General features: G+C 38.8%; 1 protein-coding gene across 1 annotated transcript in view; it reads right to left on the minus strand.

Annotated features, from left to right (window-relative positions):
* Positions 1–24,013, minus strand: part of LOC132143601 (adhesion G protein-coupled receptor L3-like) — a 113,933-nt gene that overhangs the window by 36,305 nt on the left and 53,615 nt on the right. The window contains exons 7-11 of the mRNA XM_059553973.1: positions 15,109–15,405; positions 13,469–13,566; positions 12,740–12,925; positions 9,309–9,347; positions 6,193–6,376 (exon numbers count right to left, since the gene is read on the minus strand). Coding sequence (XP_059409956.1) covers positions 6,193–6,376; positions 9,309–9,347; positions 12,740–12,925; positions 13,469–13,566; positions 15,109–15,405 — 804 coding nt within the window. The remainder of the gene's footprint in view (positions 1–6,192; positions 6,377–9,308; positions 9,348–12,739; positions 12,926–13,468; positions 13,567–15,108; positions 15,406–24,013) is intronic.

Consider the following 24,013-nt stretch of genomic DNA (forward strand, 5'->3'; position numbering starts at 1 on the left):
CCTCTCTGGTGGAGTGAGCTGCCAACCTCAATCCGATCTACTGAGAACATCACAACTTTCAAAAAGCAGCTGAAGACACACATCTTCCTCAAGCTCTCCATAACTTTAAACTTTAAGCACTTAGAAGAAAAAGTCAAATTCTTCTTTCTGAACGTCATCTCTGTTCTTGTTTGTTTTCTAATCTTGCTTTCTAATACACCTGACACTGAATTTTTCAAAAACTGCTATGACAAATTGCTTGTGGTCCTTTATTGCAAGTTGCTTTAAATAAAATCATCTGCCTAATGCATAAGTTTAATTTGTATTTTTGGAAACTGATTATTGTTTAAATGTAGTTCCCTTTCAAGGGAACTTCGAACTGCGTCCTCTAGGGGTCGCTATGGGGAACACCTCGTCGTGACCCGTGTCTGAAGCATACAATGAAAAAACGCCAATGCGTTGGCCGGCGACAGCCTATGACAACACTACCGGTGCGACTATAAATAAGCGCCCGGAGAGCACGTCATTTATCTTCTTCGTCTTCATTGACTGTTTTGTTTGAAGCGTGCATTCTGAGAGAACGACCACGGTAAGAGCGATCTTTCTCTGTTTATCATGGCATCCACTAGTAAGGCGTTTAGACAGTGTGTACATCCGTGTCGCCGTTATTTGACACCTGATGACACACACAGTCTTTGCGTCTCTTGTTTGGGTGAAGAGCACGCACGCGATGTCCTTGAGGGGGCGATCTGCGTGCACTGTGAGCGTTTTTCTATGAAAAAGCTCCGCTCTCGTCTGTCTCTCTTCTCGAGGAAAGAGGGACGGCCGTCTGATTCCCGCGGTTCAGGACCCGTCGCTGCTGAGGCACAGAGGAGAATGAGCTTGTGGGGATCGCAGATGGAGCACGCTGAGGAGTTTAGAGAGGGACTTTCCCTTTCGCGCTCTTTGGCGGCAGGTGAGAGTGAACTTAAGGAGGAAGATGTGTTGTCATTAACCCTTTCTGATACTGAAGTTTGTGCTCTGCTGGGTTCTGCCCAGGAAGAGCAGGAGATGTTTGAGGGTGGCGAAGAAGCTGAGGCTGAGTCTCCTCAATCCTCCTGCCCTGAAATTGAGAAAGAATGGAAGAGGCCGTTTTCTCCACGCATCCATCGGTTTCAGCATACGAGTTATGCCAATATCGAGGCAATGCGCGAAAACGGCTATGAGAGGATGCCCCCTGTGGAAGAGACGCTAGCTAGCTATCTCTCTGTGGGGGAAACATCCTCTCTTAAATCTCCCTCTTTGCCATCTAAGCCCCTCCAGGATACATCCCGCTTAAATGGAAGAGCATACGCAGCAGCAGGTCAGGCTGTGGCTTCGTTGCACACGATGGCAGTGCTTCAGGCTTATCAGGCTGACCTGCTGAAGGACCTGGATGAAGGCGAGGGCCTTTCAGCTGATCAGGTCGCCGAGCTGCGCCGCACCATAGACCTCTCTCTTTGTGCTACCAAGCAGGCCGCCTCCGCCGTGGGTAGGTCTATGGTGGCCATGGTGGTAACAGAGAGACATCTGTGGGTGCACCTGGCAGACATCGGGAGGAAAGAAAGGGGCTTTCTTCTCGATGCTCCAGTCTCGCCTTCCGAACTTTTCGGTACCTCCGTTGAGACAGTGGTCGAGAAGTTCAGGGAGGCAAGGGCGCGCTCAGCTGCCTTTAAATCCTTCATTCCACGAAGGTCCAGGTCCGAGCCCGAACAATATAGGGGTCCTGGCCCGTCTCGATCTGATGATCAAAGACAGGCGCAGAAGGCTAGTGTTGCGGCTCGCGCTCCTCCCCCGCCAACAGGTAAGGGTAAGAGGAATCGTGGGTCACGAGGAGGTAAGCAGGACCTGAGGGATGTGATTCAGACGAGGCAGCGTTCTCGTCCGAATCGGAGCGATACCTAACGTAGCTACTCATTCCCTTGGGTGTTTTTTAACTTCTGTTTTTTATCTTCCTTTGCCTAATTCCCCTGTAACCACCAGCTCTCCACCTAATTGAGGTTAGGTGGAGAATTTCTTGCATAACTTGGATTTCTGGACTTATGATGTTTTGGATGGTTTTATGTTCACAGAACAACCACCTTACTGATGGTCTGGACTAAAAGGAGGCCCCACTTGAGGGGGGCTCCGATACAGGAGGGTGGGTAAGTAAAATTGTAACCCTTTCTGTATATACTTGTGTATTAAATTGCTGGTGGTTATGTGTCGACTAAAAAAAAAAAAAAAACTGTGAGTTTCCTTTACAGTGCTCCGGTTTAGGCGGCCGAGGTCACAGGCTTCTGCGGTAGCCTCGCTGATCATCAAAGCTGGCTCAGCACTGCAGGGAATTTAATGGATGTCCGGCCAGGTCACCCTACGGGGCCTCATGGCCGCTTAAGTCTCTCAACGGTGGTCCCAGGGAGAACTCCTCTCGCTGAGAGCAGTCACATTCCTGGGCATCTTAATATGGGAACAGACATCCTGTTGAGGCAGGGGCCGAGGACCGGGGAATGGCGGCTTCACACTGAGGTGATGAAGCAGAGTTGTAGGGGTTGGCCAGACTCGGGTGGATCTGTTGCGACTCAAGAGAGCATCGCGCTGTCCCCTCTGGCTTCCTCTGACTCATCCAGCTCCAATGGGGCTGGACGCCATTGTACAGACATGGCCGAGGCTTCATCTGTACGTTTTTTCCCCCGATTGCTCTGCACCCGGGAGTTCTGGAGAGAGTGCGCCGGGACGGTGTTCAGCTGCTGTTAGTAACCCCGTTCTGGCCAGGTACGATTCCTGGGCCTGATTTCTCTTTTTTGACGGTACTCCATGGGAGGTTCCTGTCAGGAGAGATCTCCTCTCGCAGGCGGAGGGTGCGCCCCCGCATGGAGCTTAGAGGCTGTAGGTGTGATCTCTGAGAAGGCACAACTCGTAGCTTCCGGTCTCTCAACCAAGGTTTTTAAGACCGTTTTCCAATCCAGAGCTCCCTCAATGTTGAGGGGATATCTGGGTGTTTCTCGTGGTAGTTTTTTCCAAGGAGGGTCGCCTATGAGCGCTCTACTCTAAATTCGGAGTTCTCCTCTCATATGAGACGGAGTTCTCTGTTTTTTCCCCCAGAGCGCTCAGATTGGGTTGATGACTCTCAAACATACTGTTTTGAGATGCACCATTCCATTTGTGAGAGGCTCGATCAGAGTGCCACGAGAGCCCCTCCTTTGAACAGTATTTCGAAATCCATGTTATGGTAAGTGTACACGCGAGGTCTTTGTGCACTTTCTGAAATCCACACTGTGGTAAGTTCGCACGCTAGTGCTCTGCGTTCTTTCTTAAATCCTTTATGGTGAGGGCTTCGCGCGGTTGCTTCGTGCCCTTTCTTGAGTTGGTAAAAGCCCCATTCATCTTGGGTGCCAGTAGTGGTAGTGACGTCAGAGGCTGTTGCCGGCCAACGCTTTGGCGTTTTTTCATTGTATGCTTCAGACACGGGTCACGACGAGGTGTTCCCCATAACGACCCCTAGAGGACGCAGTGTCTCGTTCCCTACTCAGGGAACCAAAGTTATATTCGTAACCTGAGACGTTTTATCATCAGATGGAATAATTTGTGGTGCTATCACATGTACAGCACTACACTTCATCAGAAGTTGCAGCATATTCAATACCACTAAAGTTGTTTTTTTTGTTTTTTAATTCCTAACAGATGCAGGACTGTAAAAGTGCCATTACAGCTACATTTAGCAGTAAATTGTGACTATCACTCTGACACCTCTGAAGCATTTATGATTCAGCAGACTGAACTGGATTCACTGAGATCTTGCATCAGATGGCCAGCACCAGAGAACATTTAGTCACTACATTTGCCAAAATACTGTATGTAAAACAATGATAAAGATTCTTGGAAATACATGGAAATACTTGGAAGAGATCTGTTTAAAGGGACAGTTCACCCCAAAATGTCTCAAAATATATTTTTTTATGTTGCATAGAAAAAAAAAAAAAAAAAAAAGAAGAAGGAGGACAGTATATTTATTTATTGGGGCCATTTAAGGCTTTTGAACCAGACTGTACTTTCATTTCTGTTGTTTTACAATGTTTTACAGAGATGGATGCAAAATTATATGTTTACTACATGCTGGTTTATTATTATGGTGTTGTTGATCTCAAATTTACCTGCTTCTAAATGTCATGAACTGTACATAAACTGAGTCTTGGTTGGTTGTATCACACACTATTTAGATGCATCATTCCTGTTGTTCATTTTTGGCAGAACACATTGATAGTCAGAAGTAAACCTTGGGAGATTAATTGCAAAATCTGATCATCCTGAAAATATGAAAGTGAAATATTTTCTGTAATTCTATTTAGTTTATTTTAAAAAGCATATATACTGTAAATACACTGCAATTGTATTACTGCTAGATTTCTAGAGAGTGAGAGAGAGGCTCCGGGATTTGAAACTGTCCTAAATTTGCAACCTTATTTTTAGCATTGGTTTAAATATTTATTATAGATTAGATTAATTTTTTTCTCACAGTTTCACAGGGCCCATTCATTCACAAGCTGCCTGAAGAAAAGGGCCTCCTGCCTGCACTGACTGACAGCACGAGAGCAGTTAACGGTGTACTAGAGTGTTCCACAATTAACACAGCAATGGTTTCAAATGTTACGTTTGAATGCTCATATTGATCCATAATTATTAATACCTTCAAGCTGGAGAAATGATGCCATGTTGAGTGCATACTTTCTGTGCATCTGTGGCAGTCTCTGTCATTCAGTACACATTTTGACCACTTCTTACTGTTTCTTAAGCCGAGGCATGGATTCCTCTGCATGAGTCAGACAGAATGAGACCCCCTGTGTCTTGTGTTTTTCACAGACATGCTTCGTTACATCTGGCTCGAGTGCACACATGAAGCGTGTGACCCTGCTGTGTACCTTTATAATAATGTGTAATGTGTTTTTTATGCATCAGGTCTTACATGTGAACTCCTAGCAGTGTTTATGTGCATTTATATATATATATATACAGAGTACAATCAGACTAAAGTACAATACCTTTTTTAAATAACCAAGAACATATATTATTTTTCAATAAAATGGGGTCATTAATGTTTTTGAGTCTCATTTGCATGCCGAGACTATAATTATTTAATAAGAAATACAGTAAAATGTGTAATATTGCAGAATATAAAAATATCCTGATATAGCTCTAAATAAACATTTCTTATTATTATCCAGCAGTTGTTCTGCTTAATATTTAGGAGAAAACCATGATACATTTATTTAACAGTATTTAATTAAAAGAAAACAATGTACAAATCTTTACTGCTTGATCAATTTAATTAGCCCTTGCTAAAACATTTTTTTTTTCAAAAATAAATCTTACTGACCCCAGACTTTTAAAAAATGTATGCAGTTTTGTTTAAATGTTTTTTTTAAACACATTAGTATTTCTGCAATGTGTTTCTTTACTAAACGATGCAAATAATCAAACAATTCAAAATTTGGTCACGATCTGGCTAAATTAGTCTTGATTCATAACTGTTTGCAAAACAAGATACTAAAAACACAAATGTAACTGGAAGTCAAATTTATGCTATAGTGGAATAAGTTTTGCATCCACATTCTCAAGAATTGAATTTTATATTTTGGTTACGTTTGGTATTATTACAATAAAAAAAATAATGATAATGTACAATAATAATTATTAAATTCTGTAAATGATACAGCGACCTTGTATAGCGAAATGTTCAATGATACATTTAATTATTAAATTCTGTAAATGATAAATGAACAGCGATACATTGCAATGCATTAATGCATTTTTACACCTCTTGAAACGTGACTTTGGAAGTGTTAAAAATGAAAGTGGGAAATAAAAACCCATCATGGATGTTTTGAAGATTTATGTGCAGTATGTGAAGAAACTGTGACATTATTATTATTTTACATAAACAAACCACATTATCAAACGGGTCTGTGAAATCATCGATTTCTATGGTTCTTATTACATTACGAATCAGTTTAGGAATTTCCTTCATGTGCATAAAAACATTAGATATTTTTATCCATCTGTTGTTTAACTTGTTTTTGTCTCCTCATGACAGGAGAAATCAGAAAAAGCAGCAGGAGTCACGGGGGTGAAATCTGATTAGTTCAATGAAATATATGCATAGAGATTTGTGTGTAAACATTCGCTTAGCATGTGCAAGGACGTGTTTGGTAAACTCACGTATGTTGTCGGTGCTCTCCTGTATGGTGTCAGTTTTGAGGAGGTTGTCTGCGAGCATGAAGGCGCCCGTCTCCACCGTATCTAGCAGCATGGTTGCACATCGCAGCTGCTCGGCCACAGACAGCTCCCTCCACGCCGCTCGGGATCGCACCTGCAGAAGGTTATTCACCGTTTCTACCATGGCCTGCAGAACAGAGAAAAAGAGAGATGTCAGCATTCTGGAGGTGAGGGACGACTTCTGAACCCACACGCACATACATTCTGACATCTGAACTTCACAATAAGGACATATTTCCCAAAGTGCCCACCTCTCCCATAAACCATTTCTCTTCCACTCTCACACACTACACGGTTTCTGTGCTGGAGTATAAACCTGTCAAACTGAAGAAAGATCCACAGGGAGCATGAGACATTGTGAAAATGAAAGAAGCTGTCATCACGCGCGCGCACACACACTCACATCCACACAAACACGCACAGGTTCAGACAAGGCAAGGGCTAATTTATGGCTCTATAAGAGCGCTATATAGGAAAATGAAATGTCCCGGCTGTGCGGTGGAAACTAATATAAGGGTATTTAAAAAAAAAAAGTGATATTAAGATATTAAGCGTTTTAAATTTGGCAGAGAATATTATCACAGGGATATTAAAACCTCAACCTTGATATACAAATGAAGGGGTAAGACTTAAGCTGGTAGTTTATTAAAAAAGCTTGCTGAGTGTATCGCGCCACATTACAATTTTGCTTTTCATTTGAAAAAGTGCAGCGTGCTGCAACATTAACATATGGACTAAAATGATATTCACAAAGCAGGCCAAATATATTTGTCACTTTCACAAAAATGCTGTTAACAATAATTCCAGGTCAAATTCCATTCGTTTTAAACAGATCATGTCTCTGTGGAAGTTCATAACCTTGCATTATTATTACAACTGTAACAGCACATATAAAGTGTATAAAATCTGTAGAGGAGAGATATATAATGTAATTAACTTCTCTCACTGCAGTGCACTCATCCGTAGGGATGGACAGAGGGAAGTTTTGTCGTTTGTCTTTAGGTTGCTGCAGGCTAATCTGGCCATTGGGTTGAATCATTCTGCCCCAGTTACAGTAGAGCGGTGTATGTGTGTGTTAGACAGAGAAAGAGTGTGTTCAAGACGCGATGAGTATATTCATTTTGACACCACTAAAGTAATGACCCTTTTACGAGAGATAGAAAAAGGAGAGACAGAGATGAGAGACGACTGGGATAAAAGGTAAAAAGGAAGAGTTAAATTTACTTCCTCACAAAACTGCTTATGAAATCTTCTGACAGAGTGTGTCAAGAGGTCAGGGGAAAGTTTGTGTGTGTGTGTGTGTGTGTTGAGTTGGGGGCTCACACCGCGGAGACAGATAAGAGATTTTTTTTAAACTCTTCTTATTTTCTGTTTCCTCACACGCAGAGTGGCAATACTCTCCACAGACTTGGTAAATGGAGCAGAACTGAAGTGCTTTGAAGCCGAGGAGCTAATCCAGCGTGAAGAGACACATATACACACACTGCATTACATATTAGATGACCACTGGGAATCCATATTTGCTTGATGTCAGCACCGGGAGGCTTCAGACAGTTGTCATGGAATCCTGTAATTCTCTCTGTCTAAATCAGCAGGATCAATTGATGTTTTGATAGATTTGTTTTACTCAGCAGAGTATTTGAAAATACAACCTTTTTTGGATCAAGTTGCTCTGGGCAATATAGCAGTCATCTCTGACTAATGCTGCCTAATGGTGTGGATGTGGGATCATGAAAAAGGAATAGATTTCCGTTATCGATGCCATTGTAAACAGAAGCATGTCGATTTAAACTGGCAAGGGTTTTGAGAGAAAAAAATAAAATAAAATAAAAATAATTCTGAGAATTACTGAATTATTCTGTGAATACAGAATTGTAATGTGAAAATGTTCTGTGAGGTGACCTGCTCAAAATTAGGTTACTGATATGACAGGGGTCTTCGTCTCATTCTAAGATTTAAAACATATTTTCCAAAATGATGATTCATTTGTTAAGGGGTAAAAATGTTTTAGTGACGAGAAATTTTCATGTGCACCTAAATAATAATAATAGTACTAATAATACAATTAAAGTTATTATTTAATCATTAAAATTTCATGGTTTTTGGTGTGTAAAAAGCATCTAATCATGATAAAAACTGATAAATAATACAGCTAAATTAAAATAATGTATATAAAAAGTGCATGACACCCCGACTGCAGACATGCATTATTCACAGCCATTTTGTTTATGTAAGCAGAAGAGTACAATAATAGGTTGATTACAAGACAAACTGAGTAATATTCAGCTAGTCATGTGATCTTAATTTTTCACCCTCAGATGACCTGCTCAATATAAAATAAATCAGGTTTTATTAGGCTGCTAATGTAACTGGAGTCTTTGTCTCAAATGAGTGATTTTAAACAGATTTGTTTGTTTTTTTAATTACTAATCATATCTTTAGGGGTAAAACATTTTTAATGAGGAAAAGTTACCAAGTGCACTTTAAAAAGAAAAAAAAACAATACTCAAGCAACATTTAGACCTCAATTATTTCATGCAGTAAAAAATCAGTATAAATCTGTCATGCATTGGCAGGGTTGACTGAGCAGCCTGGCTCAGTTTGAGATATGCATCAGTCATTTTCTTCCTCTAAATCAGTTCTTCTCATGCTTTTCCATTCATTCAGTCTGCTAAGCTTTTCTTGAGCTTATCTACATTATTCTGTGCTTTTTTCACTGTCTGTGTGTGTGTGTTTATCAGTCGCCTGATGTGACACTGCTGACCAGTGCTGACATCACTACTGCTTTCTCAGGAGAAAAAATTGCTCTGCTTTTATAAATGCAAAAAATGCAGCCCACAGGCACAAGCGCAGACGCACAGACACACACCAACCAATATGATTCATATGGTGTGACAGATACGGCTCCACATACTTATTTGTATAAAGCAGCATTTATGTTTAAAACCTTACCCATCTATGTACATGTTTAAGTGATATGGAACATGCATAAAAAAATTATCACAATATCTGTGTGCCTACACACACACAACACAATAAATAAGGACAGAGTGAAGTACCTGTATGAAGAAACGGCACGACCGCTCTCTCTTCTGGAGCTGAAAGAAAATATTAAAACATTACAATGACAATAACTCACATACAGTGCACAAACACAACTACACATGAAAATTCAAAGCGCATATTTAATCATTCGGAGCCAAATAGGAAACAAAGCTTAATTAGCTGAAATAATCTACAATCATTCAGTAATAAATAATAAGGGGCCATAATAATATTATGTATCAAAGCAGAATTAGGAACAAAATGTATCTGTTACTAAGTTACAGTCACAATGTTAACTCATGAAACTGACACTGTACCCATAAAACATTCCTACATTCCTGTCTCCAGGGCAATAATACTGTACAATATACAAACAAACAACACTGAGATATACAAAGTCTGAATGGACAAGAGGATCAGACTGTGTCTTATTGCAGATGAGCTGATGTTTGTGTAATTGATCACTTTAGCTAGATGCTGGTAATAGGAAACTGACAGGCTGGATGTTTAAAGTTTGTAAAATGATATTCAGACCCTAGAGTGCTCAGCTGGCCCTGAGAGAATGAATGAGATTCACTGGTCTAAGTTTAGACACATTAAAGGTGATGTGTGTGATTTTTTTGACAGTAAAATTCTTTCTCCTATTCCAGGTTAATGTGCAGAGAAAGACAACCAGGAACTCTGTTTTGGGACTTCTGGTGTTCTCAACCGTTTTTGCTTCAGAACCCAGATTTTGCCTGGACGATTGACAATTTATTGTAGGAATAAATGTATTTAAATAAGATCATAAACTGTTAAGGTCTAACTAGATGCAAAATATTTAACATGACATTTAACGACACAAGTTCAATAGGAAAATTCATGCCAAAATTTGTGGCAAAATATTGTCGTTAATACAAGGTGTACACTTTTAAACTACTAAGTAGTTTTGAATATAATGTATGATAATGCAACAGGGGAATTGCAGTTTGTTAGATTTATTGATGTCTGATTTTCTATAAAATATAAAAATAAGGTCTAAATTATTTTATTGGATAAATGTGCAATATGCATATGAACATAATAAGTGATCATTTTTTAGATGTACAATATGTAAAACTTTTTTTAATGCATTTAATCTCTGACTTTCAGATATAACCAGAATATGAATATTGCGATTTTGGTGTCACAATTGCCATGTGTACTGGGAACCAGCCCATTTAATACCAGCTCTAATATAATATCAAATTCTACATTTTTTATTAACTTTTTTGTTAACTGTTTAGCATACAGTCATGGCCAAAAATATTTGAAAAAAAAAAATCACAAAAATCTAAACTTCCATTGGATATTAAGAATTTAAAATGGGGGGAAATATGGGGGGAAAATGAATGTTTTTCTCAAATACACGTTGAACAAAATTATTGGCACCCCTAGAAATTATTCTGAGTAAAATATTTCTGAAGTATATTCTTATTCATATTCACAATTTTGAGCACTCCAGAGTGATTATGAACATGAAATTATCCAGCCATGGCTTCCTGTTTCACAGAAATATAAAGAGGAGGGAAAACAAAGCCCAAATTCCCTTAATCATCCATCACAATGAGAAAAACCACAGTATATATTTCTGATGTGCAGCAAAAGATAATTGAGCTTCACAAATTAGTAAAGTGGTTTTAAGAAAAGAGTTAAAGCAGTGAGAATTCGTATTTCCAGCATCAGGGCAATAATTAAGAATTTCCAACCAACAGAAAATGTTATAAACTGCCTGGAAGAGGACATGTGTCTATATCGTCCTAATGCACGGTGAGAAGGAGAGTTTGAGTGGCTAAAGACTCTCCAAGGATCACAGCTGGAGAACTGCAGAAAATAGTTGAATCTCGGGGTCAGAAAACCTTAAAAAAATGGTTAAACAGTAACTACATCCCCACATGTTGTTTGGGAGGGTTTCAACAAAAATTCTTCTAGCTCATCCAAAAACAAACTCCAGCATATTCAGTTATCAGACATGACTGGAACTTCAAATGGGACTGGCTTCTATGGTCAGATGAAACTAAAAATTAGCTTTTTAGCAGCAAACACTCAAGATGGGTTTGGTGAACACAGGGATAAAAAGTACCCCATGTGTACAATGAAATATACAATTATATTTTTAATGTCGTGGGCCTATATTTCTGCTGGAGGTTCTGGACGTCTTGTTCAGACAATTGACAGTTGATTCTATCAAATACCAACAGATAAAAAATCTTCCAGCCATACAACTATCCTAACACAAACCTCAAAAACAACACAAAAATGGGTCAATGGGCACAAAAGCAAGCTTCTGCTATAGCCATTCCAGTCCTCTGACCTGAACCCTACAGACAATGAGTGTGGTGAACTGAAGAAGAGAAGCACCAACATTGAGCTGGGAATCTTAAGGGTCTGGAGTTATTCTGGATGAATGAATGGTGTCTGATCTCTTGTCAGATGTTCTCTAACCTCATCAGACATTATAGGAGAACATTTAGAGCTGTTAAACTGTCAATAGAAGGTTTCAAAAAGTATTGAGTAAAAGGATGCCATTAGTTGTGGCCAATGTGTATATGAGAAAAACATTTATTTCATAATGATATTTCACCCAATTTAAAATTCTTATTATCCAATGAAAGGTACGATTTTGGTGATTTTTTTTTATTTTTATAAAATATCAAAAGGATTAACAATGCAGATTAATTTCACAGCCTTCTTTGATTTTATTTACCAAGGGTGCCGATATTTTTGGCCATGACTTTATGTCTGCTTTTTAAATGTTTAGCATATTGTTACACTCCTAGTTAGTTGCATTTTATTATTTTCATTTAGCGTCGTTTCTTTCCCCTGCTGTCCATAAACAGACCTGCGACTTGTTTTTGTGTCACGAACAACCAATATGATATTCATAAACTACATATATTTCCGTGAATTAGAAATCTTACAGGATGTTCATTATGTTTCTAACGAATTAATCTCTCTGTATGTGTAATACTGTGTAGTCTGCGTGTGTGTTTCACCACTTTGAAGTATTTTTTTTTTATTATTCTTTTATGTTGAGGCTTCTTTTGTTAATTGGAAAAACTCACCGGGGCTTTATGAGCTGTTTTAATTTGTGTGTCCTTATTTATAAGACTCTGTGTTGGTGTGTGTGAGTGTAAGGATTTCTGTCTATCGAGCAGTAGCTGTTTTTAACAGGAAGTTTTCCCATTTGGGCCTTAAAGCCTTTGATCTGTGGACTGCCACAGGTTTACTGCCTAAAACACTGTACTCTGCACAGAATTAGAGCACTTCTCTCTCTCTCCCACTTCTTTTCGCACAAAAATACACAAGAACACAATAAGTTTTCTCAATCCTAATGCACAGCAATGTAACTAACATGTAACAAATGTGTAATAATAGTGTTATTAATACCTAGAAAGTGCGTGTGGTTTATTAACAGCATGCATACCTTGTTTAAGCTACGTGCCGCTGTGTCTTTTCCCCCTGGGGTGAGATTTCGCAGCTGTACGTCCAGCAGTTCAACCAGTTGTGCCATGGCTTTGACTGTGGAAGGAACATCTCCGGGTCTCAACTCTCCCTTCGTTTGTTCAGCCAACTCCCGTGCTACTATAGCAGCGGTTTCTCCCGATCTCATCTACAGGAAAAGAGAGAGAGAGAGATGTACGTGGGCATATTGATTTTATTCTCTCTGTCCCTTGATGGCCGAATAAGTGGATGAACAAATGGCTTCATAGATTTGTGATTCTCCCTATTTTCTGATTTGCTCTCTGTAGTACAAAGGAAACCATTTCACATTACCGTTAAGCTTCAGTCATCATCACACTTTACACACACGTGCGCTCTCAGTTCACACTTGCACACACACATGCCACATTATTTCAAGCTGCAGTAGCACGACACTTTTGGCTGCACTGTTGCCTTTTCGCAATTTTGCCACAAAGTGAAATAATTTGCGGCTGATCTTGACAGTTTGCATTTTTGGCTCATTTTGTTGTACACTAAGCTGTTTCGCTACAGGCTGCTCTTTGTGATAAGCTTTTGTGCCTTCTGTTGAAAAAACCTCCAGGCCAAATTATGCTTTAAGAATATTTGCCATAGGCATATCGCTCTCTTCTAAATTTTTTAAATAGGCTGATACGCCATTAGCATATTTCCAATGGTGCCATGTTTTACTCACTCTTTGAGTGATGTGATTGGTCCACGGTGAGGTGCAGTTGCTCAGATCTGGTCCCTTCGGATCCCAGTAGCCAAGCAAACAATTTAACGTGGCTACACCTGAAAAATAATAATATAGGAAAACATGAACACAGCACAAAGCACACAAACACATTCGCTCACGCATATGCACATCCACACTGAGAGAAACATGGCCTTCCAATTGCTGTCAAACCAATCACACACATAAGCAGGGCAAGAGATTTACAAGCGATACATAATGTGTCAATCCACAGCTGGCAGCTGCCCACATAATGAGGTGGCACTGACAGAACACCTGAACAAGCTAACCTCAGTAACAGGAAAGAGGTTTTTTTAAAGATGCAATTTTTAATTCAACAGACACATTTTTTTATAAAGTTTATGACCATATACAGTGGCTTGAACAAGTATTTGACATACTTAAGATAAACTTAAGAACCAAAAAAGATTATTCTGTTATTATTTACTTACCTTTGTGTTGTTAAAACCCCATATGATGTTTTTTATTTAATCCACAGAACTCAAAAGCAGATGTTTAACAGAAAGTTAGTGCTTCTCTTTTCCATAAAATGAAAATGAATGGTGATCAATGTCACCATAAATGTGGTCCATTTGATGTGTACACTGTATTTGCAAAAGTCTATGTACATTAAGTTTGAATCGTATCCTACAATGCAGCATTTTCTTGTAAATCTCATTCATGGTCAGGTGTCAAAAAATGGCCACTATTATGGTCCCTGATTTATGGTCACCTTTTGGCTTCCACTTTGTGGACATAAAAGCATATAAATATATTTGGAAAATTTAGTGTTTTTTTTTTTTTTTTTTGTTATATATTCCACAGAAAAAAAGAAAGTCATACAGGTTTGGAATTACATTATGGTCGGTAAATGATGACATACATTTAATTTTTGGGTGAACTGTCCCTTATGTATTGTGAAATGTTTTGCAAATATTTTGGAATATTTATCTTTCTAATAATAAATGACACTTTGATCTGGTATTTTGTTATATAAGACATTCTGACATGTTTAATTGTACACTAGAGTGTCTAAATAATTTTAAGGGCCACTTTATTTAAGTTAAATAATAAATGACTATGTAATTATGGTAACACCCAAATATAAGGGCCAATTGTCACTATTAACTAATTGCTTATTAGCATGCCTATTATTAACATATTGGCTGTTTTATTAGTACTTATAAAGCACATATTCTGAACGACCATATTCTGCATCCCTAAGTAGTCTATTGAGGCAAATGTTGTAGTTAAGGTTTGTTAATGGCGAGAATGGGACCTTAAAATAAAGTGTGACCGTAATTATTTGTACTGTGGTAATTCCTATTGTTGAACATAATTATAAAGATTTACTAATGATGAGTTTAGCTCTAAACACTGGGATGATAAATTAATTGCTGGCTAGAATGACAAATTAATTCTTTCATTCATTTTATCAGGAGCCTTGCTAGGTTGCTGAAGTGTATCAGATCGTTCCAAGAGCACAACACACACACACACATAGCTAAGCCTAAGCGCTGATGTATTCAATACACATTAAACAAAATAAACCTCTATGCACACACTGCCCCTAATAATAGATTAATCACTCTCTTACTAACCTATGGTGCCAGGTGGGCACGGTTGCTTAGCAACATGTCCCTGGTGTGTCCGTGGCCATGAGATTTCAGCAGTGAGACGTGGGGCACAATAGTCAACAGCGACTGGAGTCTGCAGGGAGGGAGGTGACCGTGTCAGGGCTTCTGGGAGGATGTTGTTATGGCGGCGAGGCGGAGCCATGGTGGTTGTCGTGGTAGTAGTGAGAGAGGGGCGGAGCGTGCCCGTATATGGGCGTGGAGGAGTCGTGGAGCTGCGAACTGGAGGAAGAGCATCAGGAAGCAAGACCGAGGAAGGAGGATCTGGAATAAAGAGAGAGAGATATTTAATACTTACAATACATATGAACGTAAGTTTTTGTAATACACAGAGAAAACTGTTATTCTATTAAAACACTCTTTTATATTAAAAATAAATTACATAAAACTATACATATGTGTGTGTGTTAACCACAAAATAAAAAAGTAGCATGTAGCTGTCAAGTATTTATCAATTAAAATCACATTTTACAATTCATTTTCATATTTTTGAATAGATTAGATAGATAGATAGATAGATAGATAGATAGATAGATAGGTAGGTAGGTAGGTAGGTAGGTAGGTAGATAGATAGATAGATAGATAGATAGATAGATAGATAGATAGATAGATAGAAAGATAGATAGATAGATAGATAGATAGATAGATAGATAGATAGATAGATAGATAGATAGATAGATACTACATTTATTTACATTTCATATTTTTAAATATTACAAATTATATTTTTGTACAGCTGCTGTTCAAGCACAGACATTTGCCCAAAGAATGCTGCTAAAACAGAGACATCTTCTATCTCTGTCTCTCTCTAAGCATCTCTGCTGTTTCAGGGATGACTGAATGAGTCAGGTTTCTAGAGAGTGTTTGTGTGTGTCAATGTGTGTTTCTTTGTGCCCTGTGCAGCAGTTGGGAGTGTATGTTTTGACAGGCCCAATCCCTGAGTGCAAGGACTTCAGAGAGGCAAAGATAGATGATGTTTAAACGTCATAACTCCCGACTGGCACGCGCTGATCCTGTCTGTCGCTCTCTCAAACATACAAGCACACACCTGAGGGCCTGAATCAGGCATATGGCAGTCAATTGCATATATGTAGCTTTGTATATTGATATAAAGTGAGAAAGAATTAGTGTCAGAAGCTCAGGATATCACATGGCAGGGAGTAAACATCCCTTAAATCCTGGGCTAGACTAAACTATGCTGTAAGTGTTCTGTCTACAATGCATGTGCGTGTGGATAGACACATACTAGCACACACAAGAGAGAGGTGAAGACTATAACTAAAGAGATAGCTTCCCTCTCTTTTTTGGTTTCTTAGTCCCTGTCTTTCTGTCTAGCCGTGTTTATCTGGAGATGCTCTTGTTGCCGCAGTGACTGCTGCAAAAAAAAAGGACAGAACTGTGAAGAGGTTTGAAGAAGAACACTAGAGGACAGTTACTTTTTCTCCATTTTCCAGTTTGTCTGTGAATTAGCCGTGGAGATGTACAGTACTAATAAAAAGTGGATATGAAAAGAATGAAGGAACAAGATCCCACAAAGCTCCATTCTAGGACCAATGGAAATGTATTTTTTTTTTGTTGTTTTTTTTTATACTGAAACAGAAATATATTTTATATAAATTTCATATACAGTGTCTTGCTATGTTTTTAGCATTTGATTCAGCATAAATTTAAATATTTATGTATCTTATTAGCACCGATTAGATTAGCACATTACTGTATTCATTACTGTAACTTTTATTGCAAAAGAATGTAAAAATCCTGCAGTAACAATATGTCATGTGATTGACTTAAGTTTCTGACTGGTAAATTTCTTATGCTAACCACAGCGCCATTTATTTGATATAAAATACAGCAAAATCAATAATATTGTGAAATGCTTATAGAACTTAAAATATCTGTTTTCATGTGCTTATATGTATTTATGTATGTAATGTCACATTCTTCAGAAATCATTCTAATATGCTCACGAAACATTTAGCATTATTATCAACGTTGAAGAAGGTTTTATTTATTTTTTTTTGTCTGGGTAGGGGGAAACATCCCCGCAGTACTAGCTACATTGCAGTTCCACCACTGACTCTGCCCTAATAGATTTAGCACATGATGTACTTGCCGGTGCATAAATTAAACCTGAAAATGTGCACTAACAAAGCTGTGCAATCATAAGGCAGCGTGAGCCCTCGTTAGCAGTTCAGAACGAAATATAGTTCCTCTTGCATAGACTATATCCCACCAGACAGCTCTGGCTTATTATAGAGATGCACTGATCCAAATATCCCCACACATCTCCTCTCATCGCTTTTCCTGCCCTGTTTTCTCTTTGCTCTCTCCCCCACCTCCTTCTGTGCGGCAAATCTGACTGTGATTTTAAAGGGCCACTGAGTGAAATGAAAGCACTTCCTGTTTCTATTTCTGTAACTGTCTGTGTGAGGAGCTACTGAGGCAAGACTCAGAAAGCAGCAGAGCATTCTACAGTGACTAATCGCTCACACACACACTCAAAGACAGGCTAGGCACCCTCCCTTCGTTTTTCTCACAGAAGCCATTAAATGACAAACCAGCCCTTTCATCCACCTTCCAAATCTCTCCATCGCTCCTTTCTTGCCGATGACCGCCTGTCTGCCGTGCCCTCCATGTCTCTAGATTGTCATCTCCGTGATACAGCCCACTCAAACACAATAGGGGTACAGATAGAGGGCAATGTGTGTGTTTTCCAACGGAAGTGGGTGCTTTGATTGGCAGGCGATCAAAGGAAGTCTTCTATTCTCTGCATCGGCGGAAAGATGGCTGACTCACTCCACAAGGGTAAAGGTCATTTATCCTCTATTACTCCAAACACTTTTAAAGGCAGCGTGACTTCCGAGTGGGCTTCCAGCGAGGTCTGTTAAGCCCATCTCTTTCTGTAGACTAACATGAAAGCAAAGGCAATATATAATCGGACGTCTATTACAGACAACCGGCTTCTTGGGAAAATGCTGTGTGAAATCGGGTCATTTGATGTTTGGTCATACTTTCAGGTGTGACCGGAACGGCAAATCTTTAGGGCTGCTCAACGCACACAGTCCTGTTAAATATGCCTCAGCCCACACATAGACAGGAAACAATGTCACCTTGCTGATCAGGACCAGTCAGAATACAGCGTCATGGCAACCACGCAGGGAATCAGTGATTGGTGCAAGTTTTGTGCTGCTATTTATTATGACTTTTAAAACCTGTAAAATTTCCATACATCTAATTTAACACAGAATAGAGAGAAAAAACAGTGTATTATAGCAGTTCCGTTTAAGTCAGACTTCAAATGTATGAATGTCTTTGCACTATATGTGACCCTGGATCACAAAACCAGTAATTTTTTTTAAATACAGCTAAATAAATAAGCTTTCCATTGATGTGTGGTTTGTTAGGATAGGACAATATTTGGCCGAGATACAACTATTTGAAAATCTAGAAATCTGATGGTGCAAAAGATCTAATCGCATTTAAAGATGTCCAAATATTCATAACATATGACATAAGCATATTACTAATCACAAATTAAGTTTTGATAAATTTACATTAGGAAATTTACAAAAGATCTTCATGGAACATGATCTTTACTTAATATCTAAATGAATTTTGGCATAAAAGAAAAATCGTTAATTGGCCAATTCAATTTATTGTTGGCTATTGCTACAAATATACCCATCATGACTTAAGACCGGTTTTGTGGTCCAGGGTCACATTTAAAAAATATATGGTAACACTTTAGAATATGGACCAAATACTCACTCTTAACTAGCTGCTTATTTGCATGCCTATTATTAACACAGTAGCTGCTTATTATTACTTATAAAGCCCATTTACTACATCCCTAATCTTACCCAATACCTAACAACTATCTTACTAACTAGGAGCAAATTAGGACTTTGAGGCAAAAGTCAGCAATGGTGCACTGAACTGGTACTTTTACAAAAGATTTATATTTCAAAAAAAGGTTCCTCTTGACTTTCTATTTTGCAGTGGAGCCAGAGGGACAGAGGGACGAGGCGGAACCAGAGGAGTCGAGTCCCGAGGCGGTGTATGGTAGACGACTGACTAAGGTGGAGCCGGAGGGACAAGGGAGCCCGACGGAGCTGGTGGACTGACAGGCAAGAGAGGAGGGAGCTAGGAGTCATGGTGAAGCCACTGGGTCGAAGGGCAGAGGGGGAGTGTAGGACTCAGAGGCTGAAGGGGGAAACAAAGGTTCATCCAGCCCAGATGCAGATGGAGACTGGCAGACCTGCAGCGATCCCACCACACAGATGGTGGGTTGAGGGTGAGCTGAGGGGCTGTCAGGAGACAGTGAAGGCGATAGTGAGGACTGGTGCAGAGGTGGTGGGTGAGGGAGGCTGGGCGGGAGTTCAGAATGTTCAGGGGTTTAGGGATAGTGTGTGCTGCCCACACACAACATAAGTCAACTTTCAGCACCGTGAGAACCAGTGAAAGAGGAACGACCTCCGTGGTCATTATAGTCCAGGCATATAGTTCAGGTCAGACAGACAGTTAATTTACAGCCTCCAAGGATACATCAGGACAGGAAGATGATGACAGAAGTCTAGGTAACTCAGAAAAGAAGTAAATTAAAGCTCTCGAGTCCTGCCTCAGCTCACCCTCAGTGGTGGTGCAGTGGACGGGGCTTTTCCTCCACCGCTCAGTTGGATTATCCACCGTCGCGTGCAACATTGCCACGTCGATTGAGGCTCTGGCTCCAGGGGTGATCCTCTGCTCTGTCGCTCTCTCTGGTGATGGCTCGTCATGGCCAGCTGGTGGCTCAGGCTTTGGCTCAACGTAGTGAGGTGATGGTGGGCTGGGCTCTGGGTCCAGAGTGGGGCTGGTGTTATCGTCCGCAACGTCCACTGTGAGCGGCGATCCACAGTCCACCAGCATCCACTCCACGAAAGTGCCAAAACTCTCTCGAGGACCATCTTCAGACAATGGCATGTCTTCTGGATAGCTGGTTTAGTTAGCTATATCCAGGAACAGTCTTGTATGGTTCTTGAGAGATCTTTCCCCCTGCTCCAACAGGAAGTGGAGGAATTCTTTTATTAAAAAAAAAAAGAGGGCTTAAAAGCTGCTATTCTTTTTGGTGGTCCGGTATTCTGTCACGCTCAGGTTAAGGAAGGCACACAAAGACAAAGATAAATTCAGCAAGTTTAATAGTATCCAGTAAGAAGATAATCCACATAGAAGAGGGGTTTCCACACACACCAATTCTAACGTAATACCGGATCAAGACTAGAACCAAAGATTGAGCTTAAATAAGGCAGGAAGCTGGTGGCAAACAGGTGATAGGAATGCACTAATGAAACAATGAACTAAACAAGGGGCACAGAAGAACTAAACAGACCGGATGACCAATATGGCATATCTATTATGTCTATTAGGACTAATAGATATGTTTCTTAGATGTAAGACAAAATATTTCACACACAAATATTTGGACGCATTATGGTTGTTTAATTTGTTCAAGCACAACTGGTGTCACTGACACCAATTGGTTAAATGTAATTGTAAAAATGGCTCAGTGACATTAGTTTTCAGAAAAGGTCTAAAATCATTTGTATGCAAATATTTTGTAAAGAATGCAGTGACATCCACACATTTTCAAGTGTGACTTCAGTGTCCAAACCCTTTTTGTGTCCACTGTTTAACAAAGAGATACGGGTCTTAAAAAGAGTGAGTTCAAAGCATAAAAAAGAGAAAATTTGTAATCATAAAGATGCAAAAAGCTCAAAAAGAGAAGGAAAATGTAAGCCCAGTCTTCTCTCCTTTTCTTCCTGTTATCAGCAGTATGGTAATAGCAATGTAAGTCCCCTTGGTGGGGTTACCGCTGTAATCCGCATTCTTATCCTCTCAGATCTACATGGTGAGATGCTCCAGGTCAGCAGTCTGTCTAAACGTGTGTGTCTCTGTGTGTGTACACGTGTGTAAGTATGTGTGCAAGCAAGGTTAAAATTTACACTTGCCAAACAGCAACTGTGAGTAAAAATGGGTGTTGCTAAATAATCTAAGTAATTGTAACATAATACATTTTGATTTAAATGAATTGGTAATTTCAAACAGTTTGTTTGCTTCATGTCACTATGTGGTCCCTGACATTTAGGTGTAGGATAATACATGCACAAAAATGTGTAAATGATTACAGTTTTTTTATTATTATTATTATCATTATTATTAGTATTAGTAGTAGTAGTAACAGTGCTTCGTATGTCCCTGTTCAGATTGTTGCACCCATGATTCAGTTCGTATAAAACATAAAGTCATTTAGAAACCAAAATACTATTTGTATTTAGATCTTGGCTGAATAAGACATTTTAATAAAATGCTTTTTATTAAAAACAACTCTCATGCATATGTGTGCTGATTACATTTTCTTACAGTCAAGTCTCAGATATATTTGTGTATTTTATTCATAACATTTTCATAATTCAGCTATTAAAGTATAATTTTGCCCCATCAATCAAATCTTCAAACGACTTCAAATATTCGCTTCTAAGTTCAATGAGTCATTCAATGAGTTATTTGAAGAAAAGTTATTATATGAAATCGTTCTTGGTTCATTGAGCTATAAGAACTGCTCAAACTGATTCAGGAACAAATTCTTTAGACTTGTTATGTAAAATGGTTCAACTGATTCAGTGAAAAGATCTAACTCAAAATAACGATTTACTGACAAACTGGACATCAGTAAGAATGATCGCTATAAAGAACCTAACCCTCACTGATGTAAATGATGTGAGCTATTCCAATCAATGCTATTCAAGTCCAGTAAAGAACATCTTTTAATTACTTTGTCTTCAGTGGAAAGTTCACAATTAAAGGTTTTATCTACAATGCCTGAAGAGCTGGTTCTCAATTGTTTTGACTCAAAGGCCTCCCATTGTCCACAGCAATAATCAAACTTCCTGGATAAGGATAAAGGAAAAGAGATTTAAAAGCCTTTTTATTTCACACCTTCTACATAATAAAATATTTTAGACATTGGCATGACTTTTTGCACTTCTGGATATAATATAAATATATCCAGATTATATTTATATCAATCAAAACAATTATAATCAAATTAAATCTCTAATAAAGATTATTAAATTATTTTTATGAAAAGAAACAACATGCAAAATACAGTAGCACTTGAGTGAGAAATATTTATGGAGCGGTAAATATTCCCAACTCTCCCACTACTCGCAGGTGTATTAAGTTAGTTTTGCACTCTGTATGCGTGTATACTATATGTGTGTGTGTTAATGTGAGAATGTTTTTGAGCTCTGAAGTGTGTGCATACAAGTGTGAGTGCGAACATCACTCCATTACTGATTGATCTGTGTGTTAAACTCCCTGCTGGCAGATCCAGGTGCATTCTTGTTCCTGCAGATCGGTTTAAATAAAGTTTTCCCTCTGTGCTGAGCTGTAATTGCCAATGGAGAGAGTTTTAACCGTATGTAAGACATTCTCTCATTTAATAAAAGCAGAGAACAGAAGTCTTCACTCCACTTAAGGAGCATGGAGGCTATTCCATATAAACTATCCACGGTGCCAATCCCAACATATTACATTAGCATCAGACTTTAAAGCAAACCTGGAGGAATAGGATTCTGGGTATGAGAGAGAGAGAGAGTTGAGAGCATGCTTTAATGTAAAGCAGATTAAACCGCTATCACCAGTAATACTTCAAGATGTGTATAAGTGAGAGATGGTGAGTGTTGCATGTGAAACACATGTGTGCATACTTTTTATTTCCTCAGTGTGAGCATTTCTACCAACCTTAAAAGCAGTTTTTTTTCTATGGCTCAGAATGGGTGTCTGTGATCTTTGGATGAACAGTTGTGTATTTGAAAGAAAAGATCAAAATAAATTCTGATTCTGATTCTGATTTGCAGTTCTGTATTGTTTGAGCACCATATGCACAGATAGAACTGTGCAAATCAAGTTAATAATAATGAACGATAACAATTTGCAAGTCACAATTACCCATCTTTTTGGTCTGTTCTGACTGATACATTGTGGATCTTGCAGCAGATCCTTGCAATCGCCATACTTTACTGGGAATGTACAGCATTATTCCACCACGGTGTTCCAGACACCTTGACTGCACAGTCGGTCTGGATATATGCCCAGTTATAACACTCTTCTCCATTATGATGAGTTACTCCTACAATGATTAATAGAAAATGTACACAAAAATCACTTTACTGTTCATTGGTTCATTAATATCAGAAAGGCCTGTTTACAAAAATATGAATTTTTAGTGCAAAAATATTTATGATAAACATTTTATTTGAATTAATATCTGTTCATTCTCTTTTATGTGTTATTTTTCATTTCTTTTTCAAAATAAAGATGGCCACTCAAAAAGATTCACACTATTAGTTAAATGCTGTTATATAAAACTATAATTTGGTGGTGCTCACATACAATTGTGCTGAGCAACAGTGGATAGCAGAGGAAGAATGTGTAAACAGACTTTTGTACTCTTGTGTTTAGTTTTTTGGCAAACACCATAGTCAATATAAAAATCTGAACAAATACCCTTTTCAAGCATTGGTTTGAACAGGCAAATCGCATGTGAAAATCAGACAGTATTTTTGTTGTGTTGGTGTTAACAGGCCCATTAGCTAGTGCATTTTCTGGCTGGTTAATCTGAATTATGTGCAAAGCGATAAAGTTACAGGTTTTCGTGCTGAAATATTGGGCCAAAAAAGTAGTACAAAAGCTTGAATTTTCACCCAAGAGTGACAACGAGAGACCAATAAAAAGAAAAAGAAGCCGAGAAGTAGTAAGAGAAAGTCAGAGATACAAAGAGGAAAGGAAAGCACATAACTGGGCAAATCTAATCTCTTTCAATCTTTTCATCTTC

This window comes from Carassius carassius, chromosome 7 (assembly GCF_963082965.1).
Source record: "Carassius carassius chromosome 7, fCarCar2.1, whole genome shotgun sequence".
NCBI lineage: Eukaryota > Metazoa > Chordata > Actinopteri > Cypriniformes > Cyprinidae > Carassius > Carassius carassius.